This window comes from Prunus persica, chromosome G1, assembly GCF_000346465.2.
Source record: "Prunus persica cultivar Lovell chromosome G1, Prunus_persica_NCBIv2, whole genome shotgun sequence".
Classification (NCBI taxonomy): Eukaryota; Viridiplantae; Streptophyta; class Magnoliopsida; order Rosales; family Rosaceae; genus Prunus; species Prunus persica.
In genome coordinates this window covers 11,222,518-11,236,458 of record NC_034009.1, presented here as the reverse complement: position 1 = coordinate 11,236,458, position 13,941 = coordinate 11,222,518, and the positions used below count along the sequence as shown (strand labels likewise).

Below are 13,941 nucleotides of genomic sequence, written 5' to 3'. Positions count from 1 at the left end.
GCAAAAAGAAGAGTCATGCTATTTTTTCCACCCTATTTTCTCACGCTTTTTTTAAAGACTTTTTCTATTGAGAGGGGCAATAGACTAAACTCATACATACTACACAAATTCTAGAACTCGAACCCAAGACATTTCTTGTATGAACATTTGCTCTAAAACACTACGCTAATGAATCTTTATAGTTTCTCACCCATTTTTAATAGATTATTTCAGTGACAATTTTTTCTTTATGTCAAATTACTTAAAAGGACAATTAAATTTTTTATTTATTAAAAACAATACATATGCAGCAGAAAGTCATGTAAGCATATGTTGTATGCATAAATAGAAAACTTAGGATAATGATTCCATTCAAATCTCATTAGAACTATCATTTTCTTTAATTTTATTTTTGCTTCGCTGAAAGGATTTGATAGAAAATTATTTTTCATGTTTTTAGGAATATTTCCCATTATTTGGCAATGCTAGGAATGTAACCATGAAATTCCACTTTATTTCCTTTCCCATATTTGATTTGTGTAGAAATGAAAAATAAATTTGATTTATTTTTCCAATTATACCTACTCACGCATGTGCCAATTGGTTTTATTTTTTTATTTTATAATTTAAAAAAATGATGGGTAGTTCTTGTGTTTCATAAAAATAGGACCCATTATCTGATTTTGTTTTAAATTATAAATTTTTTAATATTAAAAATTATGAATTTACCATATTATCCTCGTTTAATTAATAATTTTAATTCTTAATATTTGCATTAACCAAGGAAATTTTATGGTATTTTGAATGTTTCAACATTCTTTGCCTTTTGCTTTATATTATACGTGAACCGTTGAATTTACATCCAACGGTGAGTGACCACAAATCTCTTGGACTCCTGTGGTCCAAGAGATCGGGACTGTATACATATGTTAGAAATAAAAAATAAAAAAGAATTGTTATTGAATAAAATTGTAATTCTAAATTATTAATAAGGACAAATTAATCATGAAAAAAAGTGCATTTAATTCTGACATTAATTTCCCGTAGGAAGTTTCATTTTCCTCCCCTTTCTTATGTACCATAAAACCATTTTCTATGTTTAAATTTACAAAAAATGTGAAATGAAATGTTTCCTTTTTCTTATGAACCAAACACGCTGCTTTTCTTGAAACACCAAGTGCAATACTCTACAAGAAACGCAATTTTTATGTTCCAAATTTTACTAAAAAGATACATTTAGTTATAGAAAAACAATTTAAGGAATTTAAAGAACAATATATGAGATGGGTTGGTCAACTCAGGTAATAGGGATCAATCATATGCCAATTTTTTTTACAATTCGAACACCATCAGAAAGTCTACCAACTTGATTAAATGCCTTGAGCTTAGAAAACTCCGCACGCTCCATATGTTTCCCAATCAAAGGGCAGCTGGTCCCTAAAATAGTTAGAAATACGTTTTTCTTTCTTCCTTTTAAGGTAATATTCTAAATTACTATAATTTACGACGTAAGTAAGGAGATTCGAACTGGAGTGCAAAAAAGTACATACATTATCAATGATTAAGAGCATCTCCAAGGGAGATGTCAAATACCAAATATCAAATTTAAATTTGATGACTGATGTAGCAATTTGATATCTTACACAGCTTTACACTCCACCTGATATGTCAGGTTAAATTATTATTTTATTGCATTTAGTGTTGATTTATTTTTAATTAAAAAGAAAGAAAAAAAAAATAATAAAATATTCATTTGACATCTTGCTTTTGGGATGTCAAAAATAACATCTCAACCTCTAGCCTTCATTCCACATCAGCTTTAACACATCGGTTGGAATGATGTAAAATATTATTTTTAACCGTTAAATGTCTATGTGGCATTTTTAACACATCAGTTGATGCTCTAATTGACATAACTCCCATTTTAGGTTGAGTAATTTTGTTGCATATTCACATCAGCCTCATGGTGAATGCAGCTTCATAGGTATATGTGTAATGTGCACATATATTGTTTGCTGACACACCTTCAATCTATGTGCTGTCTTGGTTGTCGTGCTTGATTTGAGTCTCTTTGTCAAACTGTGAGTTGCACAATTCAGTTAGGTAAACCAGAATGCTGTGTTAGCCTTGGCTTTGGTTGCTTCCTAGCTATAAATTCAAACCAAATATTTCCATTTGCTAACACTCATAATTAAATCAAAGCATGGCTAAGTACAAAGGAAAGATTGTCTATTGGTTGGGAAGGCCTAACTTGCCTACATTTGCCAGCTCTTTATTCCACTAGTTGACAAGGTATGGTGCTGAATTGGGCTGGCTTAAAAGCTTCAAGCTCCTGTGAGTTCTAAAAATTAAAGGCATAAAATTCTGTTGGTAAAGCTTTGTTGTGGATGATATCTATATTCAGTTAAATGAAAAGATTACAAAATTATAGATCTTTGCTTTCCATTTGCTATCTTCTGCATAATTTATTATTGCAAGAGATCCAGAAAATGATTTGCTTCTTCTTCTTTTTTATCCCCACTCATGCCAACTAGGGGTGGGCGCGGTCCGGTTCGGTCCGGTTCTCACCTCAAATCGGAATCGAAACCGGTATTATTTAACCGGTCCGGTTTAGGCAAAAAAAATTTCGAAAACCGGCCGGTTCGGTTCTAACCGGTTTCGGTCCGGTTCTGACCGGTTCCGGTTTTGAACAGGATTATTAATTTATTTTTTTTTAAATTTTTTTAATAAAAAAATTATAATAAATAACTTGTTTTTTTAGCTTAAAAATGAACAAATAATCCAATTCATACATTTAGAAATTTTTTGAAGTTGAACTTGGAAAATTAGTGATTATAAAAGTTAAAAAATGGCATTAGATTTTAAAATTTTGTAAAAATATAAATATAAAATATATGACCGGTCCGGTTCGGTCCGGTCCGGTGCGGAGAGATGTAAAACCAGAACTGGAACCGGTTGGAACCGGTTCGGTCCGATTCCGGTCCGATTTGTTGACTTTTTTGGTCAACCGGTTTTTTTTCACCGGTTCGGTTCGGTGTTCCGGTTTTCCGGTCCCGATGCCCACCCCTAATGCCAACATCTCTCATGGCTCTTGATTTGGTTCGTTTGACGTTATTATTTTGATTACAAGATGGGACCTATTGAAAGGGGAATCCAAACTCGAAAGTAAAACCCGCATTGCCCTCACAAGCTTAAAATTCCCCTCCCACCCTCTCAAATATTTTCCTTCATATCTAAAACAATCATGTGTGATATAACATCACATACAACATAACATTGATCAAAATTTTCTTTTTGTACTCATGTTTGACTCCCTACCTTTCCCCTTAGGAAAAGGTAAAGAAAAAGGCGGATAAAAGGAGTTCTTATTTTTTTGGCTTCTCCTCCTTTTAGCCTTTTACTTTCGGTGAGGTAAAAAGAGAGACTGTACAAGTGCATGTGGCACAGTCAGAGTGGCAGCAACCCACGAACGGCCAGCTTGTCTAGTTTGGTGCGTTTGCTTTGAGCCTTTGGCCCTCTGATGGGTTTCATTTTCTGTCACAAAAATCTATCTCCTCTGATACCATCTTGGGCATTTGGGTCTATTTGCTCTGTTGGGTGTTTGCTAAGAAAGAAAATGGAAGAGAAAGCGGGTACAACCGTTCACAATTGAGAGAGAGAGAAACACAGACCCACTGCAACCAACAACAACACAATCCCCAAATGCTTTCTTTGCTTTCACTTCTCTGCTTCGCCTTAACCTTCTTCATATAGTACTTCACATCACCAACACACCAACCTTTCTGCCATTCACAGACTCTCACAATCTCACTCTCTCTCTCTCTCTCTCCTTTCTTGGCTCTTTTCTTCATCTGGGTTCTTCACATCTGCCTGCGTTTTCTCAAGGTTTGACAGTGATGATGACCACAGAGCTTTTGGATGTTCAACCCTGCGAACTCAAATTCACATGTAACTTCTCACTCTTTTTTGTTTTATTAATATGGTTTCATCAAAACCCAAGAACCAAGAATCCAAATCAAACTGACTTGTTTAATGTTTTTAATTGTCTCTTGATTTTCTTTCCCTCTTGTAGTTGAGTTGAAGAAGCAAAGTTTATGCTCGATTCAACTTGGCAATAAGTCTGATCACTATGTTGCTTTCAAGGTATTGCTTCAATTTTCAGAACTTTTATTCTGTTTTTCTTAATTATTTATGTAGCTTTTGTATGCTCTGTGTTTGTGTGCATGGAAACATATCCTTACTCACTTTTCATGAAAATATGTCCAAATTGATGAAAATCGGGTTTGATTAGGACTTAAGAAGATTGGATTGGTGCTTAATGCTTTGCAATTTGGCAAAATCTATGCGCAGGTAAAAACCACTTCTCCAAAGAAATACTGCGTGCGGCCTAACGCTGGCATCATAAAACCCAAGGCAACATGTGATTTCACAGGTCTTATGTTCTTCATTCTCTCTTCTTAGTTCTTACTTATCCATCCCCATCTTGGGTTCTTGAGTTTTTCTCCAATACGCCTTTGCCGTCATGATTGCAGTACTCTTTCCCCTTACATACATGTATTATAGTGACCTCGTTTGTAAGATTAAAGTAATGATCAAGAGCTGTACTGAACAAGTACACTATAAAATTGAACATAAATTTCCATGTTACTAGAGAAGTAACCAGTAGCCCGTTGTGGTGCAGACCAAAAATCTAGTACCAAAACTAATGGACTTTTCGCTCTTCACCTCTTTTGTCAATGCAGTTACCATGCAAGCTCAGCGTGTCGCGCCACCTGATTTGCAGTGCAAAGACAAGTTCCTTATCCTGAGCACAGTTATTCCATTCGGGACAACTGAAGAGGAAATTACATCTGACATGGTAAGAAAGTAAGAATTATTGGTTCTCTTGGTCTAACTTTTTCATAAAAAAATGTTCATTTTAATTTATCCTTTTCTTGGCAGTTCTCAAAAGATAGTGGCAAATACATTGAAGAGAAGAAACTAAGAGTGGTGCTCATCAGCCCACCCTCTTCCCCAGTATTTGTACCAATTAATGGAGAGTCGAAGCAAGATCCATGTTATGAAAATTCAGTGAAAAAGGATAGAGTTCTGAGTGGAGTTGAAAACATACCCCCGCCTCATGGGGTAAGAGCAATACTGTTATCTGTTTAAACTGATTCTTAACTGATCTCCTAACTTTTTTTTTTTTTATGTTTCCTTTTTCTTGAATTTCTTGCTCTGTGTTGTATCCAAATATCTTTTTTTTTTCTTGACAATGCGTGGGCGGGAGCACTATAGGACATCTGCATTAGCATTTTGACGTGGTTGGCAGCATTGTTTGCCATCTGTACGTTAGTGGGGGACATAATTTTGTTTGGAGCCAATTATATGGAAGCAGAAATATTGATCTGAACCTTGCTTTCCAGGAATGGCTATTTTATATTGCAATCAAGTCTGAAACTGTATTTTCATAAAACAGTTGTTCACACATATTGTACTGACCCTTGCACCACGATCTGTTTTCCTTGTGCCAGGTTGCTGAGGATGTTGAGGGGTTTGAAACTTATAAGGACATGGATGAGTCAAGAGCAGTTAAGGATGTCGAGGAATTGAAACCAGCTAAGGATGTGGTGGAATTGAAACCAGCTAAGGTTGTGGAGGAATTGAAACCAGCTAAGGTTGTGGAGGAATTGAAACCAGCTAAGGATGCTGTTGCGTTGAATTTAACGAAGGATTTTGATGAATTGAAATTGAAGCTAAATACATTGGATTCAAAGCTAAAAGAGGTCAGTTTTTCTCATCTAGATCTATCTTTATAGCGTGGGAACCATGAAATCCTTCTTTTTAATATTAGGTGTTATAATTCTCTTTGGAAGGATTTTTGGAGAAATATCTGCATTTAAGGAACCTGAGGGGAATAATATGGGTAGAGGTCTACTTTCTAAACATGTTGAAGTATGTTTGTTAAGTTTTTTAGATACATATCTGCTATTCGAGAAATGTTGTGAATACCAAACTTTGTTGTTCCTAAGATTCCCCCCTTTTCAATAGTCCATATCCCAATGAGGCGGACCAGGAGCTGCTTCCTAGTTCTATTTAAAATGTTAACATATCCCCTCGAAAATGTAAATAAAAGTAATATCAATGTCATATATTCTTTGCAGGCTGAACTTACCATCATGAAGCTAACAGAAGATAGAAGCATGACCACTCGCGAGAAGAATATGCTTAAACATGAATTGGTGAGTAATTTATTCCACGAATCCTTTTTTCTGTTATCTTCATTAGAGGATAGCCGCATAAGCTGTAAATGCAGTATATATTCTCTACCATAATTGCCTTCGAATCAGATAGCGTGCAGGTTGAGAGAGAGAATTGGATGACTAAAGTGACAAGAATAGTATAGAATTAAAAACACCCTTATTTGAATAAACTAAATATCGATTGTAAAGGGTTGACTTTTGAGCTTTATTACTTTTAAGAGTTTTGAACTTTTGAGCTACAATACAAGGAATGTTAACTGGTGAAGAGGTGAAATGCTAGCTTCTCTGTTTGACTTTTTATTTTCTTAAAATAATTGGTTTCTCTATCTTGGACCAATCCATTTCTATCTCATCAATTGATTGTTTTGCTTCAGTCTTCTTTTATCATGATTTGAGCCTTGCTGCTCTTTCCAATTACTTTAATAGTATGCTGTGTTTATGTTGTATATATGAGCCCTAGTCTAGAGATTTGATTGTCTGCCTTTTCTCTTTGTAGGAGTTGCTGAGGAGGAAGAACAATGTCAAAAGGATTATGGTTGGCTTCCCTCTCTTTTATGTTTGTATGGTTGCTCTCATCAGTCTAGCAATCGGATACTATATCCATCCGTAGAGAAAAAAAATTATGGCTCAGATATTAGACAGTAAAACAAAGCTGTTTCTCCTTCATGGCTAATTTAGAAGGATCTATCTGCTTGCATGTTTCTGACACCAGAGATGTTCTTCAGTCTGATGTGTAAAATATGGACCCATCTGAATTCTGCATGTAAGAGCTGATCTCTCAAATAAAATTTTATAAAGGAATGTCATTTTGTTGATGCCAGTGTTCCATGAATTTCAGTTATCAATGTTGATTTTAGCCTTTTCATAAATAAAAAAATTGTTGAATGTAGCAAATCTGGTTACTTTTTTCGAGTTCAGGGTAAGGTTCAAATCATAATTTATGCCGGTGATTTAATCATAGAACTGAAATATGAAAACATGTATTAAGTGTAAAACTAACATCTGAAACGGCATGTATCAATCTGAAAATGACTGCTCATTTAAATAAACGACAATAATCTTTTTGACAAGAGTGATATTCTCAACTATTTTAATATACAGGAAGGGATTCTCAACTATTCTAATATACGGGAAGGGGTTCAGATGCAAGGGAGCATGGTCACACTGCCTTGGCCTAACCAACCACATTTGCTGACAATTATTTTGTTTATTCATCATGCAAATGAGAAACGATGAGCCAGAAGCACTTTCATATATTTCAGTAAGAAATGGTTCTGTTTTGGATCTGGTTTTGTCAAAAACATGCAACCATAAAAGCTAATAACATTGAAATTTTGGAAATCAAAATTCTGAAGGATCATTACAAAATCATCAATATACAACTCCAATCACGCAAAACTTATAAGGGTACGAACCGTCAAGGAATTAATCTAGTCAGCAACCTATGCAGACACGAAAATTTTGAACCACCACACGAACAAGCAGCTCATCTTGTGTAAAATGCTGTCACCACACCCCAAATTCTGCTATGTATAAACAAATGCACACTGAAGCCGATCTCAATCCAAACCTATAAATTACATAAATTAGAGCTTATATGTGTATCAGTTACTTCTCAATGCCATTGATGATCATTTTGTTCGACAGGTGAGCCCGGAACATAAGGTACAAAACCCCGCCCACCAAACACAGGCCGCATGAAGGCATTATCAAATTTTCGCCAATAATGGTGGACAGTGTGAGAAGGACTGCTTAGGAGCATTCGTAAACTAGTTGGACGGGGTATGTTCACGGGCCCATGATTTGCCTCTGAATCTTGCACCCCAAGGCTCACCTCTGAATCTTGCCCATTGCTGAGCAGTGGCACAGTGATTGATTTAGGACTAGATGGTTCGGAAGATATCATACTGCCGATGTGTTTTGATGAAGGAAGCAAAATCCTCACTAGTGGTTTAGTCATCAAACCAAATACCTGCATAAACAAAAGGATAAAATATAGCCAAACCAGTCATTTGTGGTTGATATATGAAATGTGTCCCAAATGAGCTCTAGTTTTTGAGCCACTGGTTTCTTACCACTGTGCTGAAAAGAACAACTGTGATAGTACTGGTGATCATGATCGCGTTTGCACGCAAGTCAGTATGGCCAGACCTAGTAAACTGCATACAGATACAAATTAGGAACTCATTATATAATTTCTTTTTCTTTTCAAACCTAGTTCACAACAAAATATCAATGCTAGTGTTACAGAACACTTTGCCGAGCTTAAAATTGCTCAACATCATTGTAACAGCAATATAGAGCAAAGACAGCTCAAAGCCGGTACCATAAGTACACAACAAGGATTTACTCTGGCTTTTATACATAGTTATGAAAGTTCCAAAGACTAGAACATATCAGTCTCAGAGGTTACAGAAAGGACAATGTTCAATGTTTACCTGATTATAAGCAAGTGCCATAGAAACAGAGCCACGCATAAGCCCAGCCCACCAAATTGTAACCTGAAAACCAGACAACCCATTGAGACGTGTAATATATCATTTGATTCAAAGAATCTATACCAAAAGAGACAACTGGAAAGAAAAAAAAGATAAACTCTTACTTGTTGCTTCAAACTGATTTTATCAGATGGAGATTTCTTAGTCAAGTTGGTTAAGAAAGATAAGGGGAAAACAAAGGCTGCTCTTCCAACCAGAACCAGAGCCAACAGTATTGAACTCACCGCTATAGATTTGCCAGGGCTGAATAAAGAAGCAAAACAAAAATTAACTTAATAATCAAGAACAAGTAAACACTGTCTGACACACATGTACAAGAAGGAAGGAGTCTAAAGGAGGCCAATCTCCATTTTATGCATTAAACATACCTATCGCTCACAAATCTCCACTTCTCAATGTCCAAGGCGTCCATGCCGACATAAAGAAAGATAAAAATCTCAGCAACAAATGACAGAGTGGCAAAAGTATGCCTGCATTAGTTGGTAAAGAGAATTGAAACATCAGTAACATGACAGCTATTCCAGCAATGATTTCCAGAGCTATAGACATACTCAATAAGACTGACTTTCAATTGTCCAGGAAAATGTTTTATGGAGATTCAACATACTTAGTTGTCACTCTGGAACTTTCCGTTACATTATGCCATGTGTAGTGAGACATAACAATTCCGCAAAAAAACACAGTGAGAATGGCACTTAAATAAAACAGCTGCAAGATAAGTCAAAATTTTAACTTATGGTCAGATCTCCCTTTAGACAAGAAACAAGAACAAAAGAGAGATGATGTACAAGTTTCCAGAAATCTTACTTCAGATAGAATGTATGAAAGGTAAGCCATGAGTATCATAAGAGCAACTTCACGATCCGTTGAGTGTCTGATTTTTGTAAATTGCAAAAACAAGCATAAGAGGCTACTCAAAATCACATTGAAAATTACCTGTCTTTCAACATAAAGTAAAACAAAAAATTTGATAATTAGTAGATTTTCAGTCTCCCTCTCCTGTGGATATAGGCAAGTTTTCCGCACCACATATCTCTCTCTCTCTCTCTCTCTCTCTCTCTCTCTCTCTCTCTCTCTCTATCTATCTATCTATCTACTTAATATTTGGCAATTTCTGTTGTGTGGTTTGTGTGGGTTTTTCACAACATTACATAATTAGAAACCCCTAAAAAAAAAACATCATGTGCAAAGGGGGAGAGGGAAAAGGAACACTTCTCTTGCAGGCAGGTAATACTTTTAAGTTTTATCCAAAATTCTTGCACTCCCATTATTTTAAGATTCCAACCAGAAGCATAAAAGTACGGCATTTTATTTTTATTTTTTAATAAAAAAGTAATTTAGTGTGTCTTTGCTTGATATCTTATAGCCATTTATGTAGTGGTACAATAGGTGATTTGATGGAAAATCAGCAATTCATTATTTTTGCTCCTACTGATTGAAAATTAATTGGTTACTTTCTTATTGCCTTCACTCAATCATATTTATGGTATCACAAGCAAAATACCAGCAAGATACTATTTCTTACAAACCTGCCAAAATAGAGCTTCTTAATGACATATGCGCTAAGTAGTCCAGCCTGCAAGAAAAAAAAAAAAGGATGGGTCATATCATAAACAAGGAGGCACAAATGATTCTGCATTTTCTTCTTCTTTTTGTTTTTATTTTGGTTGGGGGGGGAGAGAGAGAGAGAGAGAGGGACTTACTACAACTCCCAGAATTGTACTTGCAGCAAATAAATATAAGAAGTTTCCTATAAATTGCAAAGCAGTGCTTGTATTGATGTGAGAGAGGTCAAAGCTCTGGATTGCATTGAAAAGCACCACTGATGTGGCATCATTAACCACCCCTTCCCCAAAAACCAGGCTGTATAACAAAGGTGTCTCATCCTGATTAAGCACCTGCATTGAGAGTTTGGATTTAATTCAGGTGTTGTTCTTAAAGCTGCAACAAGAGCACAGCTACAGAAGAGTCAAGACAATGCATACCTGCAAGGTGCAAACAGAATCGGTTGCAGAAAATATCGCACCAAGGGCTGCAACCAAGGAACTAACACAATTAAGCAGGAAGTAACGGAATCAAAACAAAACAAAAATAATTTGATATCATAAAGAAAAATTGGGTATACCAAGATAATCTCCAATCTTGAGGGAACCAATATTGAACTTGTGGAAAAAGTGCATAGCACCTGGATCAAAATAAAAAAGAATTCATTAACACGGAAAGCCCGTGATTAAAATTCTCCACTGGTCAATCGAAGTCAAAGAGTATCAACAACAGAATATGTCACAAACAGAAACAAACTGACCCAAAATAACTCTTATCGCAAAAGAAGCTAAAGTAAATGTAAAATTGTACATCTTCACCTTTAGAACATTGGAAACACAAGGAAACTCATTTCTTTTTAAGCTATAGCTTCTAAGAATATAATTCACACTATGTAAACCTCTTCATACACCCACACAAATAGCTGTTTGATAAAGATGTCTGCTAATGGAGTCACATGCATTGTTGCACACACAGTTAGTGTTTCCAAATAGATGTGGTGCAGAAAAGAACAAGCACTAGACATCCACATACCTGTTTTAAGTAACCAAAGTTGTGAATTTTAATAACTTCGTTCTGTAAAAAAATAGATGATTGATTCAGATTATTTTCCTTTTTCCAGATTTTCAGTTGAATCATAAAATGTCTTTAGTTACTTTATGACCCTCACAAAAGAATAAATTTGCACATGCAGCAAGTTTTGTGTATTTCTGGTGAATTTAATAGATTCCATAAAATCAGTTATCATTCAAGTGTTTGACAAAGATTTTTATAAAAAAAATACTAAAAATGAAGTTCCCAATGATTCTGAATGATTGGAACACTTGACAAAAAAGAGAATCTGATAATTAGTGAACACTTGTACCATATCATGTTCACACTACAGTTGCATCAATAGAGATTTCACCCAACTAAAAGTGCTGACACATAAAGAACTTAGAAACTGGAAATACCGAAGCTTGTTCACAACCAAGTCAAACTTTAAATGATTTACTGTTTCCAACAATTTTTTATATACTAGCACACCTAAAGTGCCTCACATCTTTAAACCTTTACAGCACAAACCTAAGCTATAAAAGCTATAATCCTCAGGTTGCGATTTACCTAAGGATATGATGGCAAAGGATATGAGAGTGCCAACAGCACCAAACGTCATGATAGTCATGAAATTACGAAAAAACTGCTTCTTCTTTACCTGGAACCTGATGATGTTGGAAAGAAAAGATCAATCATAATCTACTGCGAACTTAGTAATAAATAGTAAGTAAAACTTTCGAAATAGCCTTTTTCTAATTCCATCAACTTACTCCTGTGAAAGGTTTAAATAGATCAATTCATTTTGCAGGAAGATCATTTTCTACTCCTGATTTGCATGATTGAATGATGACAAATCATTGGTCGTTTTTCAAGGAAAAAAAAACGAAATAGAAAAAATTTATGATCACATGAAGATAACCCTCATCTATTGGCTTATCTCCAACCGAATCAATCATATAAATCATACATCTTACGCTATTCACGCCAGCTCTTGTTATTGAACAGAAGTCCTGTCGTTTCATACCATTTATGTTACTTTAGAAGCTTTAATTAAACTGATTAGACAAACCCATAATTATAACAACTAAAAGTGAATGAATAATGAATCTGATGTAAACAGTCATTTAAAACTTAAAAGGTGCACACATAAAACCCAATTGAACTTACCCGGCATTGAAAATGATAGGCGGAAGCAGATATATAAAGAAGAGATCTTCACTAAATACTAATAAATGGGAGCTTTTCCCTCCAGTGGTTAGCAATATAATAACTCCAGTGCACAGTCCCTGCCCACCAAAACAAAACTCACACAAAGTCATTCTCAATTCAATTCTCCATCAAACACACATACATGGACAGATACAGAAAATTAAGCTGGCTCACAATGGCAAGGGCGGTTATGGACTCATTCATCCATCGACTTTCCTCCAACAAATGACCAAGTAAAATACAAGCGCAAAGAAGAGCCACAAACAGGTTCATCGACACCACGGAGGTGTGGTCTGAGGTCATCAGCATTTCCACTGATCTCTCTGAAAGTGAGCTCACGTCGACCGCCATTGTACTTGGCACTGGAGCAAAACACAAGTGCCAGTTAACTGTTCTAGTCAAAGCCTTTGGAGACAAATCTCAAGGCCTAGATTTTGAAGGCCTTCGTTTTCTGGGGTTTGAAAAAAGTGAACATATTGTAAGAAAAATGAGATCTTTACTTTAATTTGATTCTTTTGGACCACACAACCTAAGCAAAAGGGAAAAAGTATGTGAAATTAGATATTTGAATGGAAATATCTAGCTTTAATAGAAGTGAAGCCAAAACAGTTAAAGACTGGTGACAATCCAAGTCAAGACTTTCCTTTCCTTTCCCTTACATTTTCTCACCAGCCAAACAGAGACTGCATATTTTCAACTTGGAATTGTCTGGATTAAATTAACAAAATTCAAATAAAGCTTGAAAATTAAGCATAGAAACTCGGCACTTGATTCACTCACCAGTCACCGCACAAGCTTGAGTTTTTGAAGCTGTTAAGTTTTGATTCTTGAACAAGAAAGGAAATGATCCAATTTGGATCTGGTTTTTTAGGGAAAAAAAAAACTTCCAACCTAAAAAATTACCAAAATTCCAAAATTTCTCAGTTTCACGAGATTTTAGAGAGAGAAAGTGAGTTTAGAGTTTGGACAGAGAGGGAGTCTAGGGAGAAGGAGCACTCCACGGGCTGAGAAGTGAGAGGACTGATGAGGAGGAAGAGAGACCGCCAAGTGAGGAAATATATACGGCTTTGTGTAGAGAGAAAGTTTGAACTTGGAAAGAAAGTGACCGTTGATTGAGCAACAATGATTACACGTGGACGGTGATGATGGTATGCTGTGCTTAGACGGTTTTGGTAATCAAACAGAAAATGTTTGTACTGTGACGTATCATTGTGTCGCCTTGAATGAAGGGTCTTTTCTATATTTTATTATTATATTCTTATTCTCATTCGCCCTGGGAGCTCTCTTTTTTGTTTTTTTTTGTTTTTTGTTTTGCATGAGTAGATGTAGATCGAGCTTCGCTTTGTCAATTTCCATGGTCATAGAAAAAATATAAAATACTTATTTATTGATGCCAAGTCAAATGTCGCACGATAATTGCGTAAGCACAAGCG

The 13,941-nt window shown here is 35.6% G+C and overlaps 2 protein-coding genes across 5 annotated transcripts; one reads left to right on the top strand and one right to left on the bottom strand.

Moving 5' to 3' along the window:
- Positions 3,432-7,036, top strand: LOC18789527 (vesicle-associated protein 2-2). Its single transcript, XM_007222889.2, has 8 exons — positions 3,432-3,927; positions 4,052-4,122; positions 4,330-4,411; positions 4,722-4,837; positions 4,921-5,103; positions 5,493-5,744; positions 6,123-6,200; positions 6,718-7,036. Exons 1-8 carry the CDS (start codon positions 3,876-3,878, stop codon positions 6,829-6,831), a joined length of 948 nt encoding a protein of 315 aa, XP_007222951.1. The 5' UTR covers positions 3,432-3,875; the 3' UTR covers positions 6,832-7,036.
- Positions 7,457-13,549, bottom strand: LOC18790449 (sodium/hydrogen exchanger 2). Of its 4 annotated transcripts, none has more exons than XM_020561004.1 (15): positions 13,289-13,536; positions 12,683-12,959; positions 12,467-12,585; positions 11,867-11,964; positions 10,845-10,904; positions 10,705-10,751; positions 10,423-10,617; positions 10,249-10,295; positions 9,527-9,593; positions 9,327-9,427; positions 9,088-9,189; positions 8,824-8,962; positions 8,660-8,722; positions 8,297-8,380; positions 7,457-8,193 (listed from the first exon to the last, which is right to left on the bottom strand). In XM_020561004.1, the coding sequence occupies exons 2-15, from the start codon at positions 12,857-12,859 to the stop codon at positions 7,837-7,839; spliced, it is 1,656 nt and encodes a 551-aa protein (XP_020416593.1). In that variant the 5' UTR covers positions 12,860-12,959; positions 13,289-13,536; the 3' UTR covers positions 7,457-7,836. The 4 variants fall into 4 exon arrangements, with proteins under 4 accessions (XP_020416593.1, XP_020416609.1, XP_020416599.1 ...); XM_020561010.1 differs by having other exon boundaries at positions 7,837-8,193; positions 12,683-13,037; positions 13,289-13,549; XM_007223011.2 differs by having other exon boundaries at positions 7,837-8,193; positions 12,683-12,870; positions 13,289-13,549.